We start from the raw sequence: 25,536 nt of genomic DNA, 5'->3' as shown, positions 1-25,536 counted from the left end.
GTAAAACAACAATTTGCCATGATCACTTGTTTCTTGTTAGCAATACATATACAGTAGCTCCGTTTTTCTTTTTCTATGTTATATATATATATAAAGATTAAGAGAAAGGAGGCAACATTAGAAATTAACAAGGCAACTTTATAACAAATGGTCTTGTTAACGGGTGTTCTTAGGATATTTGTTAATTGACAATTTTATCAAAGTTTTGATATGACTTTAATAAAAAATTTAAAAAACTATAAAAAAATGAGTTACTTTTTTCTTTTTTCATAAAAAAATTTTAATTTTTTTTTTTAAACCAATACCCTTTGTCCTCTGACTATCAGTTAATTTATCCTGTAAGGAATAAATATTCCATGTTAGTTATTATTCCTCCTTGTGACATAATTTCTTACAAACTCAGCAAATAAATAATTCATATGATATAAGCTCACAAATAGGAATAACACAGCAATTGTTATTGTATAATTAATGATGCTGATTCGAACTCATACCAAACCTATATCTCTTGTTTATGGAGTTTTCAGCACGGATAAGTATGGAAAAAAAAATATAGGACAATGTTATGGAAAAAGATTGGCACACAAAGCACATTAGGAAGATCTCAAACCCAATAGATTGACACACAAGGCACTAATGTTAAATAAAAAGTCTTTTTTTCTATTCAAGAATAAATTTCTGAAAACGGGATTCCAAAATTTACAAGATAATATAAATACAATGTTTTCAAGAACATAGAGTGTAGTAATAATTGTATAATAGAAAGGATCCTAATCCCAAATTATGGACCCAGTAGACAGAATCCCTTTTGCAACGGATATAAAATAATATCATCTTCAAAAGCAGGATATTTAAGAATAATATAGGATGCTATCAATCTAGTATTACTTTTTGTTAAGAATTTTATAATGGCAAACTTTTCCATAATTTGAATTGAAGTCTGAATGAATCTGGCTTCCTTTGCATCTACATTCAGGGAACGAAAAGGACAATGAATCCGCTTGTCCATGGTTGCTTGTATCATCCAGTTGGCTGAAACTTGAAATTATACTGTTAGTAATGCCACATTCTGAAATTTATATTTTATGAAGCTTCTTTTGGCACAAACATTAGAGAATATTGATGTGTCATGTATGAACTATGAACCAACGTGCTATATGTTTAATTTCTTGTTTCTTGGTTAATTTATCAGGAAGTGGCAAATATGAGACTGGCCTATAAGTAACAAGATGCAAGGCAGATCCATAACCTGCAGGCTTGCAGCTTTTGATGCTTAAAAGAAAGAAAACACAAAAGAAAAAGAAAAAGAAAAAAAAAATGGGGTTCAATGGGCACTTTTTTTCAGTAAAATGGTAACATGCATTCATAAAATGGGAGGAAAAAATATGAATGATATAAGAAGTGCATATGTAACATGTAAAATCCACAAATACAAAGAATATAGGAAATTTTTGCGGTTACATTCTATTTTTTGTTTTGTTTTGTTTTTTTGTTTTTTGAGATAGTGACAATATCATGCTAACCCCGTAGCTTGAACCTTTCTTCTTTTAAACCTTCAAGCACTTTGTTCATGGAGAGATGTCAATTAAGCTACAAAGCTCTTGACCGGTTAAATTTAAATTGATAGACAAACTCAACAATAGATTCAATGAATAATATTGTAATATAAACTATAATAACCTTATCTACATTATTTATATATTTATTTATAGTATCAGATTAGGATCCCAGATACTCCACTTGAAAGTTGAAACTCTTATAATGACCCTCCAACATACCCTAATCAACTAGACCTATTCTCCCACCCATTCCATTTCAACACTGCCTACTCACCTTTTTCTTCCTCCTCCCTTCCCATTTCAACACTTCATAATTATTATCTTATTTCTCCCATACAAAAACCTCATTCAAGTTCTCTCAGACTCTGTCTCTTACCGTGTGGAAGAATTTGTCCTCACCAGTCAAATTTGCTAAATTGGTATTGGACTTGTGAAGCTTTTCAATCACCCCCAGTCCAGGATTAGTCAAAGCAAGCTGTTCAACAAGGCACTTCTGTCAAGGTAATTTGACTACTGTCATAGCACAAACATAATTAGTAACAAATGCATAGTACATACACACTTGATAATAAGAACACAGGCACTTTTGGTAAGGTAATTTGACTAATATCATAGCATATGCACAATTATTAACAAGAACATAGTGTGATTTTTTCCTGAGGATGCTGTCACATAGTAGGTTATATGACTTTATCCTTATCCTTTGTCCTTTTTCTGACACCAAGTCTTGAATCCTTCACTCCATATGAATTCTGTTACACACAAACTTAACCAAAAGGTCAAGGGGAGGTGGTGCCTGTGATTATACAAATATAAAGCCTTTTGAATAAATGACTTACTGTCACTTCTAGAGAGTCTTTTTGTTACTCTTCCAAGACATGGATGCCAATATTGTCAATATCAGACTGTCAATAACGGCTGGAACAAACACAAAACTTCAGAATATTTGAGTTTGGACTTTGGAGTCTCCAAAATTGTCTATGTGACATCTCAACTACTAAAACTGCTTTCATAATTGATGTCTGAATTTCAATTTTTTTCCTTATCAATCAATTATGCAATATCCTGCAAGAAAATTGGTTTTGAGCATGACAAAATCCTGATGAATTCTGAACAATTTTAGCTTGTAAATCGCCCAAAGGCAGTGGTTATATAAGACATCATAAATAATGACTTATAACACACCATTCCACATATTTCAGGTATAAAACCTCTAGCTCTAAGAAACCAAAACGGTCAGCTCTATCAGATTATTCTAGCAATCCACAATCCCTAATCAAAGGAGAAAGATCATCTAGAAAATATTAAAAATAATAATTAATGAAATTGAATATGATAAATGTCTTTAAAATATTTAAATGCTAAAGTTTTGCTTAGTTGGGTTAGGTGTCTATCCACTATGGCTTGGTCATCAAAGTTGGTGGAAAGCGAATAAGCAATACATCATGTTCCAAGTCGAATTCTTGACATGTAGTATAGGAGAAAGGTTGAACTCAAGTATTAAATTGAGTTAGATTCTATCTACTATGACTTTGACTCACATGTGTATATCCAACGCTATCATAAAATAATGCATGCAAAACAAGTCTCTAATTCTATTTTTTTTTTTTTTTTAAACTTTTTTTCTGCCTAATATTCTCTGGCGGCTCTACAGCCAGGCCAGGGGGTTCAAATGAACCCCTGGCTTGGCCAAAATATATATATATTATATAAAAGTTTAATTTTTTTTTACCCTTAAAATAAAATTTTGAACACCCTAATCTTAAATTTTATTTAAACCCAATTGAAACAAACTTGAAATATAATCATATTAGTGTCATTTTCACAATATTTTTACAATAAAGGTAAAGTGACAAGTTGTAATTGACTTTTTATCTAAACTTATAATTGACATCACTTTTTTACATAACTTTAACAACTTGCCATCTAGATTTTATTGCGTAAATGTTTTGTCAGTAACACTACTCTTAAAATTGTTCATTTGTTAAAAAATAAATAAATCTTCTCTCTGGACTCTAGCTTACTTTATTGTTGATGGCAGAACGAAACTATTCTTCATCAACAAAAAATTACACTACTTGTATAACTAATTGATCTGTATTTACATCTATTATTCTTTTCTCATTCTCTCTTTCTCCCTTCTATATTTACTATCTAATTAAGTAGTTTGATAAGTGTTCTACAGTTTTTCGAGTCCAAAAAGACTTTTAGTGCTTGTTCCAATTCTAAGAGAATGACCACATGTGTGGTTAAAAATCCATACACTTCAAAAACAAAATCTTATATAAGTTACTATATATTTTCCTTAGTTTAACTTGTACTCTTAGACCTACTCTTAGGTATGTTACTATTTTTCTTTATCATATACTTTTATTTAATTGATATTACATATAATTATAATAAATTATTATTAATTTGACAAATATTATGATTAGTTATTTATTTATATTTATTTATGCATTTTATCGTTGTTTTCTTTCCAATCTTTAAACTATTAATAATTCTTTTAGACTATTTTACAATATAGTTGTATTGTATACTATTTAGAATACTATGTTAGATTATTGTATGTAATATGACAATTGTATATACAAAAAAATAAAAAATCATTTTCTTTTTTACTTCCCACAACAAAATCCTAGCTAAAGACACTATTGACCCCCTAAAAGAAAATCTTGGAGTCGCCACTGCTAATATTCTATGGTCGGATGTGTAATTTGAGTGGAAACTGATATGAATCTGCCTTCTTTTATAACTGTGTGCATGAACTTAAAGAATAAAAAAAAACCTCGTCTTGCAGCAGCTTAAATAATCTGGAAGCAAACAGGGGCCATGGACGCCACCACTGATGTAAGGAAACTTGCCTATCAAATTATAATGACAGTTTACCTTTCATTGATTCATGTCTTGTAGTTTACCGTTTTATTAGAAGGAAGAATTGAGTGGTTACTTCTATGGCAGTATGGCTTCATTTGATTGACCTTGTCCACTATTCAGGTTGGGGTTAAAACTTTCTTACATGTGAGCTTTTACTTGATCATAACTCATCCATTTACAACATTTGTGATAGAATCCTTAAAAAATTACATGTCATTTACCACATGTGTGCATGTCATTTACATACATGCATTGCTAAATTAGACTTGGACTTAAATTTCATGGATTTTGAACCCCAAGACCTTACCCTCCATCCTTCTATCAACAAAGGACAAGTGTCATTACCCATTTAAGCTAAATATATTTGTTGGGGAACACATATTTACCCTCCATCCAGCCACCTTCTCCCTCGACTCTCCTCCCCTCTCCCATCATCCAAACATAGGGTTAATTATAAGTACCGCAAGTAATGAAAGCTCCTTTTTTTTTAATTATAAATAACAACATACATTATTTACATGGACCAATATGTTCAAACTTCAAGTTAGGTCAATCACGAGAACTGTCATCATGAAAATTGGCCAACAACAGGATGTGAAGGCAGTATTATTCAGACACAAATCCAAATGCCCGTTTGGATGTTTAAACAGAAAGACCAACAACAAAATCTATTACATATTCTTAGACACTTTTGTTTTTTCTCATCAAAAGGAAGAAAACAAAATTTCCCAAGGGTGTGAAAAGTGTAATAGCCGAATAGGTAGTAAACAGAGAACAATGGACGATTCTGAGGTAAAGACTTCTAAGGGCATTTCTGTAAAGTAGACAACCATATCACTTTTTGAGTGCTCAATTTGTGTACACTTATCATTTCTTTTCTGCTCATTAGGACCACTCAGAGCGTCCACTTTTACAGTGACCTTGTCACCATCCACTATTATAATCTCCCTTTCTTTGTACATGAACACGTACTGTAGTACACTTACTTCTCATATCTCTAATGCAACAACACACATTCCATGGCTCTTTATCAAGGTTCTTCAGCAAACTTAGGATTGCAGGATAAGACCGCGTCTGCAACTGTGAGGAAGATTTTGTCCTGACCGATTAAGTTTGCAAATTTGGAGGCATGAAGCTTGTCAATCACTGTTGGCCCGGGATTTGCCAGGATGAGCTGTGGAACGACATGCGAAATTTCTGGTAAGGCAATTAACTAATTCTAGAGTTTTCGAGTATATTATGTTGTCACATTCAAAATTTACAAAGAAGAGTACATGACAAGTTAGTTGAATTTTAGCATGGATGTGAATTTACCTGCAAGTCTCTCTTCTGGAGAGTGTTGTACAGTTCTTCTAAGGCATTGATGCCACTAGTGTCAATGTCAGTAACGGCTGCAATAAAAAGAAAACAACACAAGAAAACGAAGTTTGGATGTAAACAAGAGTGGTGTGTTGGTATATTGAGTTTAGAGAGTTTGCTATAGATAATTGCTTACGTGACATCTCAACTATCAAAAACTGGATTGTTTGTGGGCCGTCTGCTTTTATTTTTTCTTCCTCATCTGTCAACCACCTTAATATCCTGCAATGAAGTTGAACTTAAGCATGTGGAAGCTACTAAAAGTCTAACCAATTTACTCATTCTCAAAACCATCAATGTTATCCTAATTTCAAGTTCTTAATATGGAGACTGTGTATATCATATATTACAGAGATTAGTCCTAAAATGCACCACGTCAAAATTAAGTACAAACTGTAATAAGTCAAAGAAACAGCTCAATTAGAATCCTTCCAACCGTTGAAAATTTTCATTCTTTTAACTTGGTCATTGCAGAACAAACAGAGATGACCTATTCAAGACCAAAATTATTTCTCATCCTTTTTTGCTATCAGTTAACGTTCTCCATGTTGCAATTTTCTCTCATCTAAAGTTCTTTGTATTCCTATGTAAATTAGATGACTTTCTGGGCTATAGTCAGTCCTCGGATTTGTTCACTAGAAATTTAGAAATTGTAGGAAATTGCCTTGATACAATTAGTTATAAGATTAATTGCAACGAGTTCCAGATTTAGAGAATGACATGAACTTAGTACAAGAGAAAGACCATCTTTACCTCTCCTTAATGTAATTGGAGTTGGAAAAGTAAATTGCAGAATCAACTCTCACAATCAGCATGCCTGGAATTTTAGTTGCTTCTGGATATTGTAGGATATTTCTGTACACAGAGGTCCCAGGGAGCTTTCCCAGAATTGCTGTCCTTGGCCTGGTAACTTGTAAGAGGATTTTAGCAAAGGATATACCGACCTGCAACAACACAGTAAGAAAAAAAAAAATGAAATCACTCAAGACGAATCACATTTATTTGACATTTAGGAATTGAAGATGGTAGATATCTCAATCCTTACAGCAATTAAGAGGCCTATCTCGACAGATACAAAAATTACACCAAAGAAAGCTCCCATACAAGCAACAAAATCAAATTTATCAATCTTCCATATCAGAATTGTTGCCTGAATGTCGATTAGGTTGATCACAGCATTTATGATGATGGCAGCAAGAATGGCATTCGGTGTATACTTAAAAAGAGGTGTGATGAATAGCAATGTTAGTAATACAACAATGGACATCACAATGTTAGAGACTGCAGTTTGGCAGCCCGCCATGAAATTCACAGCTGACCGAGAGAATGAACCTGCAAGTAATGAGCAGTTATAGTCATTATAAGAGAATAGCAATCATCTCCAGGATACTTAGTTGCATATACTTCTACATATTAGGTCATTTAGGACTCTATACTTCCATGTCTCAGGGAGCAACATATATAACTATCGGGTAAACAAAGTTCAGATTCTTTGCCCCAGTTTTATGTATATATATTACCCACCTTAAGTGTCTTGATAAGAGCAATAGCTTTAAAATAGTTTGCTCTTACAAAAACAAAGGACTGTAGGATTTAAATCTTGTCAGACATGAATCTTATTCACATCCCACCATATAACCAGTATCATCATTTGATAGTAAGTAGGTTCACATGACTTAATTTGTGCTTCCATCTCACCTGTTGCCACATAGCAGGAAGTCATCGAGCCAACGACATTCATTGCTCCTAGTGCCACCATTTCTTTGTTTCCATCAATTTGATAGTCCTTCATAGATGCAAATGTTCTTCCAATTGCTATGGCTTCCTGATAAAATTGCCCCATGAAGAGATAGATAAGAAATTGGCTTAAATACAAACTGAAGATTATATTATTTTGATATGAATATATGGGTTACACAATGGCTCACCGTCAATGCAATCATACCAGCCACAACACCAATCCTAAAACCTTTCCCGAGATATTCTCCATGGAAATATATATCATTCACTGATGAAGGATTGATTCCTTTATCTATATGTCTCACCTTTACATATCAATAAAACTGTTAGTGTTGTTGCTGTTGCCATTTCTACTATTTCCATTCCTTACAATGATTAAGCTTGTTACTACAACTATTTTGTCATTAAAAAAAAAAAAAAAAACAGGAGAAGAAGAATGATGAGAAATGCTTACAATTGCAACACCTTTCTTTTCTGCATGGGTAATAAACACAAAAAATGTGGCTAGAATAACGGATATCAATGGGGCAATTGCAGGCACCCAGAAGAGCTTCTTATTCCTTTTACCCTGCTCCCAAAATATGTGAGAATCAGAAAAAAAAATTCACAAAAATTAAATATTTTATGTAAATGGTGTAGAATTAGGAGCTCTTACTAGGAATTTGGCAAATAGAAGAAAACATAAAAAGGTCACTCCAATCAGTATAGTCTGCCAGTTCCACTGCAAGATGTTGTAAAATAAGTTTCAGTAACTTGGCTTGAAGTTGTTTTTGCTTTGAGACTCTTTATGTTGCATATTTTTTAGAAGAAAAGAACAAAGGAGGATAAAGTGAACAAAAATAACTGACATATGAGATAGAGAAAAGAGAGATCTTACTCCATGATTGACTGAGCTAAACACTGAGCGCATAACAGAGACAATATCAGTTTTCTTTGTGAAATCTTTTATGCCAAGAAAACCCTTAAGCTGTTGGAGGGCAATTGTGATGGCAGCTCCACCCATAAAACCAACAATGGCAGCATGGGATAGGAAGTCAACCAAGAAACCCAACCTGATAACAAAACCCAAGCCACCATAATATAGTTGTAGTGGAGGCTAGAAGTGTTCAGAAAGGCTGGAAAAGAAAAAAGGATAGAAGCAATGCAAAACCAAGAGTAACAAACATTTCAGTGAAAATTGCTTTTGCAAATTATGAATTATGGTACTTAATTACCTTAAAAACCCTAGTGTTGCTTCAGTGATTCCTGCAAAGAAAGTAGCTGTGAATGCAAGCCGTCGATACTCTATTGGATTTGTTTCGGAGTCAATCTCATTCTGAAGTAAGGTCCCCAGCAATAGAGACACGACAGCAACTGGTCCAATCGCTATATCTCTTGAACTACCCATAAAGGCATAAATCAGTGGTGGAACAAAGCTGGAATCTGTAAAGATTTAGAATAACAGAAAACAGAGAAGCTTTGTTACAAATCCTGCAAGGCAGTTATAGGCAACACATGGTGTTCTTAGGTAGTACAGAAACTTACATAGTCCATATTGTGGATCCAAATTTGCAAGCTTTGCATAGCCAATGTCCTATTTTAGGAGTCAAATAAATTGTTAGAGCAGTGTAAGTGGGGTCAAATCTTATTGAGTTTCTGTTTCTTTTTCTTCCTTCTTGTTTACATTTTTATATCTTTTAGGCAGAAAATTTACCTGAGGAATGCAGAGACTTGCAATAGTGAGTCCTGCAATAATATCCCCTCTAAGTTTGCTAAGGTTGTAGCTTCTCATCCACTCAACTATGGGGAAAAAGGTCTCAATGCCTAGGAGTAACTTCCGAGACTTAGTTTGATCCTTGAAGGGACGTAAAGGCTCATCTGAAAAGAATGTTTCTTTAACAGTATCTTTGAATTCCTTGAAGAAGTTTTGCTTTGGGGGAACTCCCACCTTGTGAATGCGATGCATGTTCTGTGAATGATGGTGCGAGGATGGCAGACTTCTGATGTCCATCTCTTTTGTGTGAAGATCATCTTCAGTTGAGTGGCCCATTGAAGGCATAGACAAGTAGTTCACCTGGAGTGCAGGAAAAGCATTAGAAAAATCATTACCAGAAGCATCAGAATGCCAATCATAAATGAGAAGAAGAATGGAGCAAAGGCTTTAAAACACTGCACCAAAACATCTAGACCACAAGCAAGATAGTTCATTTTAAATCCAAAATGTAATTATAACACCTTCAATCTTCAAAGCAAGTTAAAGAATTGACCATCCTATGTGGCTAATGGTTCCATAATATTGATCCAAGTAAACTTACATTAAGTTCATATGATTGGATTTAAAATCAAAGAGCCTTAAAACTACTTTGACATAAGACAGACTTATAAGTAAAAGGTAATAGTTGAGGATATTTAACCTCAATGAAGTAAATAGATGCAAGCAGAAGGTGCAGACAATCAATGTGTAGCCTTCTTGATGTGGAAGGTAATTGTATTTGGGAAGCTCTTGCTTATATAAGTTCTTAAAGGATTTCTAGTCAAACTTATCAAGCTGAAAGAGAGAAGCATAAAAAAGCAATTAGGTATGAATCTGGATATCTTCCATGTCATATACATAATAAACATCATAGTGAAACAAAAATTTTCAATCTCAGGCAGCCGACGCATAGAATTTTTTTATTACCTTGTGATTGAAGTAAAAAAGTAATCATCTCTTCCATAATTGTAGTGCTTATGGATTAAAATATGTTGCTTAGGAAGGTATTGACTTACAAGCACATATGGCAGCAGCTAGGAAAGTAGAAGCACATGACCTCACAGTCCTACCTTTTTGTTTTTTGTTTTTCCCTCCCTTTTGCTGCTAATGGAAAAGAGAAGGGAGAGGGAGGGTTGGTTCTTCAACTGAAAGGATCCCCTTTAAGTGGTGCAGATGCCTAAATTTTTAAGTCAATAAAGTGTATGCAAAATGCAACGCCCGCCTATCACAACCAGTGACCAAAAGGAGTAGTTTTAGTCTTAATATAGGGTCTCCTAATTGAAATGCAGCTGATCAGGCCTGGAATCTTCAACATGGCCCCATTTTGACATAAACCTCTATTCAAATCTTACTGCAATCTATTGGCTAATTTGCTTTACAGAAAATCTTCTAAGAATTTGTATGGACCAGAATTACAAACAAAAGAAACAATAAGAGAACACTTTCACATAGCTAAAAGGGTATTCAATTTGTTGAGAGAAGAGGTGCAATTTGTCAATGTATACCAATACAATGCCTTGTTCTACACTATTAATCCAATAAACATTTTTGTTACACAATCTTTCAGAACTACTAGTATCATTTTTGATTGACACTGACACCCAAAACACAGCATCCAAGCATTTTTAACTTTAATTTAGCATCATAGAAAATATGCTATTCCCAAAATGGATTAAAAAAAAATTTAAAATTTAAAATTTCCTAAGCGTCCAAGAATCAATCATGCCCCTTTGGAATACCCTAAAGGCTGAACCAACAAAACCACCTTAATCAGCTAAAATTGATAAATATTAGGATTACCCAAATATCAATTCTAAGAGTTCATAGTACTATCATAAACAGCTTACGAAATGAATCAGAAGTCAGATATAAACATAAATATTTTCTTTTTTGGCAATTGGGTACCTTGCAAATTGCATGTTTTGTGTAAAGAATAAAGGGCTAATAAACATTGAGTATTACCTAAACCTCATTAGTGCTTGTCATGCAAGCCATTGATAGTGCGGGATTCGATTACACCTAGACAAAGAAGCCGACCTTTCAAACATCCACTTTTTAGTTCATATCATCTGTGGTCAAGAACCAAGAACATAAAAAAAGACAAAGAAAAAAGAATATCAACAACAAGAGCTAATAAGAAATTGCAAAAAAGAATTAAACTATCATAATTGAATGTAATACTAAAATAAAGTGATACCTGAAATCTGCCACCTCATACCCCCTTTACAATCTCCACACTTGATGGTCCTCAAGTTTCTGGAGAAAAAAAAAAAAGGGTATGATTATTGCTAAAAAGTGCAATTGAAGAACTTTAAATAAACAAATACTAATAATAGTATTTTAGGAACAGAACCAAAGAAGAGAACCCATATTACGTCTAGGTGCAATTGCAAATTCATTATTTGCATCCACATTCTTATTATTGCTTTAAGGTACTATCACACTCAAAAAAGAGAAAAAGTCATCGCAATTTTCGTAGACCCTGGTAAATAACAACCCGTAGTTTTTTTTTTTAAATAGCAACCCAAAAAAATAGGGGAAAAATAAAAAGGACAAAGTTCTAACTCCCACGACTTGTTTTGTTAGCTTAAATTAACCATCTTTATATTTATGATTGAATATTAATTTTAACGTCTTTTTAAAAATTACTTATTTAGTTGAAATTAAAAATATTTTATTAAAAATATTGTAAATAAAATTAATAGTTAATTAAAATAATATAATAAAACTCATAAATAGTAACACAAATAATTTATATAGGAGGGAGAGATTTTCAATATAAGTTATCCCAAAAATAATCTTAATTCTCAAAATCTATATAAAGATTGAATTTTTTTTATTTTTTATATTTGGGTTGATAATTAGTGTGTATTGTTAATCGTAGAAAGCAACATTAGTCATTAGTACTAGTTCGGAGTCAACAACGTGGTCGACCGGCTCACGTGTGTATAATACATATATATGGTATTGGTAAAAGTCATTAAGAGTGAGTGACTTTTTGGTTCGTAGCTTCTAGTTTTTCTTTTTTGTTTGATAACGATGATGATGATGAACTGTTGGGTCAATGCTCCCACACTAGTCAATTTTAAAATTTTTTCAAAGTTGTTGATGATGTGGACCCCACCGGTTGAATGGGGCTGTGATGTGAACCAGGTTCGGTATGCGAGGGGGGAGCTTAGATAAGGGAGTGATAATGATAACTTTTTATAACGTGTGAACTGTATTTTACTAGAAAATTGCTTAATTAAGTTATTGTTAATCTTATCATAATTTTTTTAAAAATACTATCGTAATAAATGTTAGGGAAAATTAAACTTTACCACTAAGCTAAATCCCATATTACACTTTTTATCTTACACTTTTTTAATGTATGTTTTGTACTTTAAATTTTGACTATTGTTACATTTTACACTCTAATGTTAAGTTTGTTATTAACTTGGATGAAAATTCAAAGTTTAGGATGTAAAGTGTAATCAGGAATATAGTTTAGGGTAGTAAAGTGTAATTTCTCATTTGTTTTTAAGAGATCGAAAAAATGGACTTTTTTTTTTAGAGTCAGATTAAAAAGATGGATAATTAGTTATTTTCACGTGGTGTCATATTTTTTCATCCAAATTAGACAAAAACTTAAAGTTAGAGTGCAAAGTGTGACAAATATCATAGTTTAAGTTGCAAAATGTGCATTCGAAAAGTTTATGATGTAAAGTGTATTTGGGGATATAGTTTAGGGCGGTAAGATGTAACTTTTGTGTCATGCCAATTATTTAATATATATAAAAAAGAGGATTCCTATTTTTGGATTGAATTTTTATGTGGTTCAAAAATACCTCTAAATTTTATGTTTAATATGGAAAAAACTTGAGAACAACCAGATAAAAATATATCTCCAACTTCACTTAAAATGCCTACAAAAGATAACACTTTTTTACTAATCCATGTCTTCAAAACAAACTTATCCAAAATCTATAAAAGGAAATTATAACACTAGACCAGGAAAAAAAAAAGTGTTAAATAAACTGTTATTCTAGTAACGTTGTTTATGTGTTATGGAAATATGTGCGGGTAAAAAAAAGTTGTGGAAATACATGTTGCGTTGTTTAAACAACGAAAACTATTGTTAAATGTTTAAACAACACAACCAAACATACCTTATATATCAATATTTTAGAGATTTGTAAGGACATAATTTTACTCGGAAGAGGTGAGATTTTAAATTTTTTATTAAAATATACAAATGATTTTATTATTATTTTTTATTAGAAAGAGATGAAAGTAAGTTGACATTATTATAAACTTGTACTACAAATAGATCTCTTAGGGAGATTTTTTTTTCAATGGGCTTATTGCACCCTAATTCTGATCTTCACTAATTGCATAAAAAAAAATGGTAAGTATGAAAGTCATAAAATATTGGCTTGCAAGAGGATATGCTTATATAAATAGATAGTAATTGTGGATAATTAAAAAAAAAAAAGAGCCATTATTTCAAATGTCAAAAAGTTTTATTAACATAAATAATAATAATACCATTTATTACTTTACCTTAAGTTGCTAAGAGTCTTGTACCTCTCTTGCCCCTTCCTGATGTACCAACTATGACCTCCAATTAATATTTGAAATTTTCCTCCCCAACTTTTGAAAAAATTTACCCTTGAATTATGCTTACAACTTTTTTTTATAGAAAAATTACGCTTAGAGTCTAATTGGATTTTCTTTTAATTTTGACTTTATATATATATATATATATATATATATATATATATAATATAAATTGTATTTTTTTTCTTGAACATATTCTATTGTAAATAAATCATCCTAAAAGGCTAAAACGCATCAAGATTTAGCCAACAAACATTGCATCCATATGCTAATGGCACATGTAAGGTAGTTCACTGTTATTTGGGAGACTTCGTCTCATTAATAGATGCCATACATTCGATATTCTACAAATGGGCGTATCACTAAGATTATATTGGTTCATATTCAATGTCATACATTAGTGGCAAGCTTTCATTTTGCTTGCTGCTGCTAGCAAAAAGGAAAAACCTAAATCTAATGACTTTCACAAATTTTATCAAATTGTTTATAGTATGTTAATGCTCTAGTCAAGATATAGGGTATGTTTCTCAAAAAAGAAAAAGAAAAAAGATATAGGGTATGAAAAAATGACTACAATCTGTACCTTGAGACTTGAGTTTAATAAACAACCATGAAAATGGCCCCTTTATTAAAGCTATAGTCAATGACATGCAGAGATATTTTAAGGTTTTTGTTTTGGGCATCGAATGGGCACCTGTTATGATAACTTACTGTGGTTATTAGGCATTGGTGTGACTTTGCTTCAAAGGTCACCGTTCAGCACAAAATTAATTGCTCTACATACGGAGAATTGATATATATATATATATATATATATATATCACAAAACGATTTCAGCTTGCAAAGACAAGGCTATGCGTGGGACAAAATGGGCATTTGTCCCTTTCATCAAAACTTTCCAGCAAAATGCCCTCTGAAACTATATAAAGAAATGTGCCTGTTTGAAACTCGATTTTTTAAAGATCGAGTTTCAATTTAAAATTCAATTTTTGGACAATCGAGTTATAGGGAGCAGAAACTTAAAAAAAAAAAAAAAAATTGTGGAACTTGAGTTCCTTGAAATTTTTTTTTTAGAACTCGAGTTTCAAAAAAAATTTTTCTAAGTTTAATTTCGCTATAACTCGATTGTCCAAAAATCAAGTTTTACATTTGAAACTCGATTTTCTAAAAATCAAGTTTCAAAATAAGGACATATCCCTAAATAGTGTCAAATATGGGCATTTTGTTGGAAAATTTGTGAGAGAGAGATAAAATCCCGTTTTGGCTCCTATGTGTGTGAATATTTTAAATATCTCCACGTAATATGACAAAAAACCATTTGTAGAGTAACGATTGTATGAAATTTATTTATGGGATGATATCTCCAAGTAATGCAATGATTCTTTTTTTCCCGATTCTTCTAATAGAAATTACGCAAATCACAGTATGCACATAAACCAAGCAACAAATCTTTTAACCATACAAAAGTATCAAGAGCACACTCAGAAGAAAAACATGATAATAGAGAATATTACCACTGTTTTCTCCGCTGCTTGCCTGCTTCCAAGTGTCACAGAAAACCGATAGAAGTGCTGCAAAAAGCGACTGGGACTTTTGTTTTGAGTCACACAATTTTGTTTGATGTTTGAACAATGGAAGAACCTAAATTTTTTCAGTCCATCTGTTCGAAGAAAAGAAAAAAGTGAATAAAGTTTACCTACAAAATTTATTGTAGTCTAAGGTTATAATCTTACTTAATATCATTTACATTACAATATATTTTGAAAATTTAACTGTTAAATTGTATATTTTTATATTCTTAATACACATCAAATTTTGTATTAGGATATTATTTACTATATAACCTATAAACTTACATTTTATAATTTCTATTTGTTTGAATTGACTTCGATATTAAGGAATTGACTTTGGTTTAAGTTAAATACAATTTCAGTTAAACTCTTATAGACCACCTTCTCCCTATTAGTGTGTGTATATATATATATATATATATATATTTATTTATAATATAAAAAAAAACTTTGACCATTTTTTGATCTTTAATATTTTTCCACATTATCTTTAGTAGTCACACAATTATATACATTATTTTTTTACAGAATAATAGAGATTAATATAATAAATAAAATATTCTCAAAAAATTGCAGTAGCGTCAAATAGTGGTTACAAGAAGAAACTCCGTCTCGTTTTTCAGATTTAGCGTCAACAGATGTACTCTACTTTTGAAGTTTAATTAATAAAATAATTACTCTCGTTAAAAAATAATATATAGTATATTTAATTATTTACATATAAAATTAATTTTTCTTTTAATATTGGAATTTAGTAAACGATTCTTGTGACTTTTATTCGAGTTGAATTTGTTCCCAATCGTGAAAATCACAATTTTAAGCATGTCACACGCATTCCACTAATATTCAGTCAATATTGGCACTGAAATTTGACAACGAAAATTGACGTTTTGTCAAATTATTCCAATTAAAGTGCATTGGAAATTTGGAATAATCTTTCTCATTGACCCCGGTTGCTGCCGAAACTCTAGACTAGAGAGGACAAATCCCATCCACCTGTCACCCCCTTCCACTATTGTAGTTGTAGGGATGCGAATTCAACTCACCAATTTGATAAATCTATTACAATCTTACCCAATTCAAAGTTTTGAATTGGTTTTTTATTAGATGATGAGTTGAGTTCAATTATAATATTTTAAATTTTGGAGTGGATTTGGTTCGAGTTGACAAATTTTTTTTAACCGAAATAACCTAACACAACTATTATATTAATAATAATAGTTTAAAAACTTTATATTTGATTTGGTATTTTTTGACATTTTTATTTTTTACGATTTGGTTTTAATAAAATTTGAATTTATGATTAATTGTACAAATTGTAATCATTCACTATTAAATAATGAATCCAAATAATTGGTGAAAATTTAATTCTTTTGATAAAACTAGCAGTGTAATCCACTTTTTACAGTTTGGGTTGGGTTGTTTTTAGATCTATTATGAGCAGGGTTGAAAATTTTCTCAAACTCAACCCAATCTAATCTATGCACACTCCTAAGGCTCAATCTATGCACACTCCTAAAGCCCTAACGGCAAGGTAGAGAACTATGACCATGTTTATATATTAAAAACTACTGTATCAATAATATTTTAATAATACTTTTACGACAAATTTTAAGTGGGAGATTGTAATTAGCTAATGGGTAAAAATAATAATTTCAATAGTAAATTCAAGTTAAAATTAGAAATAACTTATTATTTAAAATTTATTGTGAAATTATTGTGAAAAATGACTAAACGTAGCACTTTCCTTATACTTTACGTGTCCAAGCTTGGTTGGTATTTCTTTCAATAATACAGTGGAGGTGACAAATTGCACGCTAGAAGCGCATTTTATTCTACGGCAGCCATTTCAATTTTCAATATAGCTGGCTAGATGCAAGTCTTGTACAAAATGAAAAAGATCCTTTTCTTTTTGTTTTTTAAACAAAAAATTGTAAGAGGTCCCACTCATAGCATCAATGGTTTCAGACGGTAAATAGATGCATTTGTTTTTAAAATCCTAACCAAAGGACTTTTAAGCCTAATTAAATTTGTTTTAATTGCTTTCCAATTGAATTTTTGAAAGGGAAGGTGATATTTAACTCGGATGGATTAGTAGGCGCAACTCATGAAATGCACTAAAATTTTTAACAAATTATAATATTTTCTATCTTATCATATATATATATATATATATGTAATTATGGAGTTATTAATATGTAATTATGGTTGATAATTATGGTAGTTATTAATATGTAATTATTATGAATGTGCAACATAAAGGAATTAACAAAATATGATATCAACAGGAAAATTGGTAATTAAAAAAAAATAAAAATCAAGAAAGACATCTTCTCCAACTTCGAAAATTTCATGTTCAAAGGCAAAGGTAATTACTAATTAGTGTACTTCTATAGCAAAACTCGAAAATGTTACATACACTGTGTTTGTGAGATGGTTTCTAGCAGAATCAACTTAACCCGAAAAATTGATAAGCTTATTCATAATAGTATTTCTAATGATAAAGATATTTTGAGGTCCGTTTATTTTGTTGAAATTGAAAATTTTTAGTGAAAGTACTATAAATAAAGGTAAATATTAGTTGAAATAGTACAAAAAAATGCAATGGGATCTATGAATAGTAATAAAAATAATTTGAATAGTAAAATAAATTGGCAAAAAATAAGCTAGCTAAATAGACACTAAGTTCTAAATAAAAGCTAAATTGTGTAACATTCATATATTCTCTTATAGTTGAAATTATGTATAAAATATCATCATCAAAACACCTGAAATATAGTTTCAACTTTCTTTCTTGCTGTTTGACCAAAAAAAAAAACCTTTCTTTCTTGCTGAGATAGGTTGCGTGGGGTAAAGGGTCAATTGTGGATTTGTTAGTTTTGGTAGAGGTTTTATTGGAACGACCTTGATATAAGGCCACACTAGGCAGAAATTTTAGTTGAAATTTTGAGCCTTTAAATAGCAGAAAAAAAAAAAATCCCTCCTCAAGTTTGAAATTTCCTCTGTAATTCATTGGTTTGAGGTTGGGTTATTACTCAACCCACTTGAGGGAGCATTTGCGGATACTCACTTGAGTCCTTTCTCTATAGACTTGTCTGGACTAACTATTTATTTTTAAGCAAATAAATGAATTAAATACTCCCAATAATTTCATTTTAATCCAAATTTTAGGAAGTCAAAATATAACAATTGATTTTTTTTTTAAAAATTGTGATTCAGCCAAATTACACTGGGGTAATTTGCTCGTCCAAAAATTCCATTTCTGTTCATTTTGATGAAATCCTATTAATTTCATTAAATGTAAAAATTGATATCGACTAACTTGTGATAGACCAAACCACAAGGGGTTAATTGTAATTTACTCTAACTTATTTTTATGATTTATTAAGTTTTTTTTTTTTGAGTAAATATGAATTATTAAGTTGATAAGTTTTTATTAGAGTAACATTATTTTTTCTTGAGTTCACCACTAAAGTGGTATTGTATGCCAATCACAACACCAACTATGTCAATAATTATGGAAAATATTGTGTCTCTAAAATTTTGATATATATGCTAGATTTTTTAAGTGAAAGTTTGTATATGTATCTTTTTTTTTAATATAATTCTAAATAGTATTACTTTTATACCCTTGTGTTCTCTCTTTAATAGAATAATCTTAACTAAATATTAGGGCTATTTTAGGAAATAGGAGCACAAAAAGTGATACTTAACCTTTGGTATTCTATTAATATTACAAGATCCGATCCATTCTCAAAATCTAGTTATGTCTAATTTCAACCATCTTTTACCAACATCATTATTTCACCGTACTCTTCCAATCCAATAGTTGGATTTTGAACAAGACACTAAACGAAATTGGCATGTCATGAACACATGCCAATTATATCAACCACGAAAAACTTTGACTATCTTGACCGCAATATCCGATTGTTGGATTTCCACAATTCTTCACCCATATGAAAATCTCTGATTATACCCTTTAGATCCAATAATCGGTTTCCCAATCAAATGCATAATGTTGGAAAAATGATGAAACCAAGCTGAAATAGGATTTGATCAAAACCTAGCTAAACCTCCGAATCACATGAGCCACCTATTGTAGGAAAGCTTGTATTAAGAAATACAATTTACGTTACGAGCAAAATTATCATGTCATGTATGAATGACAATTTTGTGTCACTTCACCTAATTTTTGTAGTTAGATAAAAAATATATTATATAAACAAGTTTTTGGTATTGTATACAAGATGTATTCACGTCTTTCTTGATCAACAATATGAGACATACCATTTTCATCAAAAAGAAAAAAGAAAAAGAGAAATGCCATTTTTTCCCTCTTATTATTACTTTATCACTTGAAATAGTGGAGGAAACCAAAAATTTACAAAAAATTAGTTGATGAGTCCATAAAAATTATTAAAGTCGTCCATCTTAATGGATAGTCATTGCGTCATTAGTAGGCCATCAAAGATAGATGAGTAACCGCCCAATACATTCAATAACGATCATCAAAGGCCTTAAAACCCAATCATCAAAGGCTTTAAACCCTCTCATCAAGATAAAGAATGTTACAATTAGGGTAATAATCACCCTCATTTATGTACAACAACTACCTAAGTCACCTATTAAAAAGATAATCTGTCTCACTAGCGGAGGTATGTCAAAAACTATTACAAAGTACTACAAAACACTATTTATATATGAAATATATGGGCTACTACTAACTTAAGCATCGGAGGCTCCCCCATCGGGCACAACCCGGTGGTCTCTTCGATCCATCTCTCTTTTATCTTGCAGGTCTTACAAGATCGTCTAATACTTCAGATTGAACGAGTGATCCAACTGACGATTTTGGCATCATCATTAGTCATTGGTCTAAGTTATTGTCCGTACTCTATGTGGAATCAAGTCGGTAATCTCTCTAGTTGTAGAGTGATAGTGGTGGTTTTACAAGTTACTTATACTTTAAGAAGGCTGACGGGAGTATCGAACCCGTCAGCCATAGTCACTAAGACATTTCTTTTTGACGCTCGAAGCCACACCCCATACGTGACAGCGTTAGGCTGAAGTACCAGCTGACGGGGTCAAGGCTGAAGGTCCTAAGCTGACGACCGTTCCGAAGACATACATAGGCTGACGACCGTATAGGAGACGTACGTAGGGTGACGACCTTAGTAGGTGAAAGCTGAAGGAGTAACCCAACCTTCATCCTTAACCTGTTTTGTCTTCTACATACGTGAATATAAGGAAAGTTCTTGCGCTACACGCTCGGCCTTAGTCAAAAAGATTCCTATAAGGAAAAGGGCTCTATATGATACGCGAAATCCACAAATTACTCTCCTAGAAGGAAAGTACTTCCTCACCAAGGCGCTTATTTTGGATCCATGCCACTATATATACCTCAAAACCCTCATAAGCCAAGGTACGCACAATTATCTCAACTCTGGCACTCTAGGGTTGTTAAAAAGACTCTAACTTGACCTTCGGAGGGTTTTTGGCCGGCACCACACCGATGCTCTCTACTAGGTCGTCTATTCTCTTTTTGCAGGTGTTGCTTCGGTTTGAAGAGTGCTCGCAGCTTACTGGTGATTTCTTCTGCATCATCAGTTGGCGCCGTCTGTGGGAAAGGATTATTTAGCCTTCGCTCTATTCCTGAGACAAAAAGTTGCATGGTACTCACTCGATCGATGGCAACAATCAACAATCAAGGCGACGAACTGCACGCCACAGCTTTAGAGAGGCAAGTCCAAACGCTTGCAGCGGCGGTTGAACGCCTCACCAAGCAGAATCATGATTTAGAAGAGCAACTGCGACAAAAGAATGCACACCAAAGTGCACCTGAGGAAGACCAGGAAGGTGCTAGTCCGGAAGGAAGGAACGCGGAAGGGCCTGAGGGTAGCAACGCTCCGACTAGACCGGAGCGGCAAGAGACCAACCGACCATCCGTCTCGGACACCCTACCGACTCACATAGCAGCTGAGATGCAGGAGATGAGGGAACATATGGATGCGATGATGAATGCCCTTAGAGGACGAGTATCCAGCAGCCTGGACGACCTAGTCCATAGAACGAATTCGCCTTTCATAGCGCTCGTGAATTCATGCCCCCTTCCTCCAAAGTTTCGCATGCCTCACGTGGAAGATTACGACGGATCCAAGGACCCATTGGATCACTTGGAATCTTTCAGAACCCTAATGCATCTTCAGGGCATACCAGATGAAATCATGTGCAAGGCTTTTCTCACTACTCTGAAAGGACATGCGAGGGACTGGTACAGTAGGCTGACGCCTAATTCTATCAGCACTTTTAAGGAATTAGGAGCACAGTTCGTATCACACTTCATCGGGAGTCACAGGCATAAGAAGTCTACTGCGTGTATATTGAATATTAAACAACGAGAAGATGAGACATTAAGATCATACATAGCCCGCTTTAACAAGGAAGCCCTCTCGATAGACGAGGCAGATGACAAGATACTTGTGGCAGCATTCACAAACGGGCTACGAAAGGGTAAGTTCTTGTTCTCTTTATGCAAGAATGACCCAAAGACTATGTCCGATGTGTTTTACAGGGCGACGAAGTATATGAACGCAGAGGACGCCTTGCTAGCATAAGAGGACAAGCCCAGAAAGAGGGAAAGACAGGAAGGTGCGCAACCGGACAAAGGGCGAAAAATGGCAAGAACCAGAGAACAACGAGAAGATCGACGACCCAAACCGCCTACGGGAAGATTCACGAACTTCACTCCCCTAAACGCTCCTATCGACCAGGTACTAATGCAGATTAAAGATGAAGAAACTTTGGCTTTTCCTGGCAAACTGAAGGGAGATCCCAACAGGAGACCAAGGGACAAATACTGCCGGTTTCATCAAGATCATGGCCATGACACCGCTGATTGCTATGAATTGAAACAGCAAATAGAAGCTCTTATTAGATGAGAAAGGCTGCAGAGGTTCGTTAACAAGGAGAGGGCAGACCCGCCACAAAATCAAGCCCCTCGACGAGACAATGATCGCCCCAGGCAACCTGTAGGAGATATAAGGATGATTGTAGGGGGCACCATGACCGTCGGGTCATCCAAGAAAGCTCGAAAGACATACCTCAGAACGGTTCAGAACGTCCAGATGACAAGTCTCGCACTCGAAAGGTCGCGGATTGACAATCCCCCTATTGAGTTTTCAGAAGGAGACGCCCGGCGCCTTCATCATCCCCATGACGATGCTTTGGTCGTCACTATACAGGCAGGAGACTATAACATACATCGAGTCCTCGTAGACAACGGTAGTTTAGCAGACATCCTTTACTATCCCACTTTCCAACAAATGGGATTTGGAAGGGAACGACTAGTTCCGACTAACGCCCCGCTCGTTGGCTTTGGAGGAGCCAGGGTACTCCCACTTGGCGTTGTCACTTTGGTAGTAACCATTGGAGACTACCCACAGCGGATCACCCAGAATGTAACATTCCTTGTAGTCGACTACTCGTCGGCCTACAATGCCATTATAGGACGTCCAACCCTCAACTCATGGAAAGCTGTAACATCGACATACCATTTGATGATAAAATTTCCTACTGATTATGGAATTGGAGAATTAAGAGGAAATCAAGTATCCGCATGCGAATGTTACGTAGCCATGATGGAGATGGACAATCACATTCAGGCCATGAACATAGAGGAACGTTAGGTGGCGACAGAGCCCGTCGAGAGGCTCGAAGACGTACTTCTTGACGAAGCCCACCTGAAGCGAACGACCAAAATCGGCACCCTGGCCGAACCGGCGGTACGTCAAGAACTCGCGACCTTCTTGAAAGAAAACAGGGACGTGTTCGCATGGAGCCACGAAGACATGCCAGGAATCGATCCATCAGTCATGGTACACAGGTTGAACGTGTCGCCATCTTTCCCGCCCGTCCGGTAAAAGAAAAGAACCTTTGCCCAAGAAAGAGATCAAGCAGTAGCAGAAGAAGTCCGCAAACTACAAGAGGCAGGATTTATCAGAGAAGTATACTACCCAGATTGGTTGGCAAACGTCGTGATGGTAAAAAAGAACAATGGAAAATGAAGGATGTGTGTCGACTTCACGGACTTAAACAAAGCATGCCCCAAGGATAGCTACCCCCTCTCGCGGGTTGATATCCTGGTGGATTCTACGGCCAAACATCAGCTGCTAAGCTTCATGGATGCATTTTCTGGGTATAACCAAATCTGAATGGACGAAGCTGATCAAGAGAAGACTTCGTTCATAACAAGCCAAGGTCTTTTTTGCTACAAGGTCATGCCCTTTGGCTTGAAAAACGCTGGCGCGACTTATCAGAGGCTCATGAACAAGATGTTTGCATGACAGATTGGAAGAAACGTCCAGGTATATGTCGACGACATGCTGGTCAAAAGTCAAAGGGAAGAAGATCATTTGGAGGATCTCAAGGAAACATTTGATACTCTTCGCTCCTATAACATGAAGCTCAATCCAAGCAAGTGTGCCTTCGGAGTGACGGCGGGAAAGTTCTTAGGGTACATGGTATCCCAAAGAGGCATTGAGGCAAACCCGGATAAGATTCAGGCCATTATGGGGATGACACCTCCTAAAAATATGAAGGAAGTACAAAGCCTTAACGGCAGGGTCGCCGCGCTTAGTAGATTCGTGTCGAAGGCGGCGGATAGATGTCTACCTTTCTTCCGCACATTGAAAAAATCCTTTGAATGGACGGCCGAATGTCAACAAGCATTCGAAGATTTGAAGGTTTATCTCACTTCGCCGCCGTTACTAAGTCCCTTACAACCAGGAGAAGAACTATTCCTTTATCTAGCCATTTCCCCGGCAGCTATCAGTGCGGCCTTAGTTAGAGAAGACGACAAGGTTCAACGGCCCGTGTACTACGCGAGCAAGGCATTGCATGGTGCAGAAAGGAGATATCCCCCTATGGAAAAACTTGCCTTCGCTCTGGTCACGGCGGCCCGTAAACTCAAGCCATACTTCCAAGCCCATACGATAGTCGTCCTAACTGACAAACCTTTACGGCGAGCAATGGGTAGCCCTGCAGCCGCCGGACGAATGGCATTGTGGTCAATAGAATTGAGCGAATTTGACATACAATATCGCCCTCGCATCGCCATCAAAGGACAAGCGGTTGCCGACTTCATTGCGGAGTTCACCAGCGCGGAAGGTGAAGAGGCAAAAAATCCCCAATGGAGCATTTTTACAGACGGGTCATCCAACAAGAAGGCTGGAGGAGTAGGGGTCGTACTTAAATCTCCGGAAGGTGACGAGATCGAGTGTATGGTTCGTCTCGATTTTCCTACAACTAATAATGAAGCTGAGTACGAAGCTCTGATAGCAGGTTTAGACCTTACCTAAGTTGTAGAGGCCGCGAACGTAGTTGTTCACTGCGACTTCCAGGTCATTACAAGCCAAGTAAACGGCGAATACGAGTGCAAGGGCGAAAAAATGAAGAAGTACTAGGAGCAAACGAAGAAGAGGATAGATGGGTTGCAAGCCAAGATAGTCCAAATTCCATGAAGTGAAAACGAACAAGCCGACCGTCTTTCCAAAGCCGCATCTGTAGAGTATATGATCACCATTGACAAGGTACTTTCTTTTACTCAGCCCTCACCATTAATAGACGTTGTCAACATACAGGAAATTGGTTTCGAAAACAATTGGACCACCCCCCTGATCTCCTACTTAAAAGATGGCATGTTGCTTGAAGGGAAGGAGGCCGCAAGGAAGCTGAAGGTCCAGTCAGCACGGTTCGTCTTGATAAAGGACGTCCTTTACAAGAGGGGCTTCTCTCGACCGTACTTAAGATGTGTAGGCTCTGAAGAGGCAGACTATGTTATGAGAGAAGTACACGAGGGGATATGCGGCAACCACTCTGGATCACGGTCATTGGTACATAAGTTGATTCGGGCCGGATACTACTGGCCGACAATGCAAAGTGACGCCCAGGTTTATGTGAGAGCTTGCGACAGATGTCAAAGGTTCAGCAATATCATTCGGCAGCCGGCGGAAGAATTGACCCCCATAATCGCCCCATGGCCGTTTGCCCAGTGGGGGTTGGATATCATGGGACCATTCCTAATGGCAGCAAGGCAACT

At 34.8% G+C, this 25,536-nt stretch overlaps 2 protein-coding genes and 1 long non-coding RNA gene across 5 annotated transcripts; 2 read left to right on the top strand and 1 right to left on the bottom strand.

Annotated features, from left to right (window-relative positions):
• The first annotated feature begins 1,785 nt into the window (after positions 1–1,785).
• On the top strand, positions 1,786–5,874 carry LOC142613692 (uncharacterized). The gene is made up of 2 exons (XR_012840305.1): positions 1,786–2,060; positions 4,360–5,874. It is a non-coding gene; the product is annotated as an uncharacterized LOC142613692 (long non-coding RNA).
• Positions 4,904–11,659, bottom strand: LOC142613691 (sulfate transporter 1.3). Of its 3 annotated transcripts, XM_075786143.1 has the most exons (17): positions 11,643–11,659; positions 11,465–11,523; positions 11,230–11,336; positions 9,929–10,062; positions 9,229–9,588; positions 9,060–9,108; positions 8,750–8,957; positions 8,413–8,587; positions 8,191–8,256; positions 7,990–8,103; positions 7,724–7,840; positions 7,494–7,620; positions 6,841–7,127; positions 6,549–6,739; positions 5,932–6,017; positions 5,751–5,827; positions 4,904–5,610 (listed from the first exon to the last, which is right to left on the bottom strand). In XM_075786143.1, the coding sequence occupies exons 5-17, from the start codon at positions 9,571–9,573 to the stop codon at positions 5,467–5,469; spliced, it is 1,986 nt and encodes a 661-aa protein (XP_075642258.1). In that variant the 5' UTR covers positions 9,574–9,588; positions 9,929–10,062; positions 11,230–11,336; positions 11,465–11,523; positions 11,643–11,659; the 3' UTR covers positions 4,904–5,466. The 3 variants fall into 3 exon arrangements, with proteins under 3 accessions (XP_075642258.1, XP_075642259.1, XP_075642260.1); XM_075786144.1 differs by lacking the exons at positions 9,929–10,062; positions 11,643–11,659 and having other exon boundaries at positions 11,465–11,562; XM_075786145.1 differs by lacking the exons at positions 9,929–10,062; positions 11,230–11,336; positions 11,465–11,523; positions 11,643–11,659 and adding an exon at positions 10,284–10,308.
• Positions 11,660–22,501: 10,842 nt separating this feature from the next.
• LOC142612411 (uncharacterized) lies at positions 22,502–23,125 on the top strand. Its single transcript, XM_075784508.1, has one exon. The coding sequence runs from the start codon at positions 22,502–22,504 to the stop codon at positions 23,123–23,125; it is 624 nt and encodes a 207-aa protein (XP_075640623.1).
• Positions 23,126–25,536: the final 2,411 nt, after the last annotated feature.

The sequence above is a fragment of the Castanea sativa genome, chromosome 10 (assembly GCF_040712315.1).
Source record: "Castanea sativa cultivar Marrone di Chiusa Pesio chromosome 10, ASM4071231v1".
Classification (NCBI taxonomy): Eukaryota; Viridiplantae; Streptophyta; class Magnoliopsida; order Fagales; family Fagaceae; genus Castanea; species Castanea sativa.
Note: the sequence above shows the minus strand (reverse complement) of the source record. Positions and strands in the feature narration are given on the sequence as shown.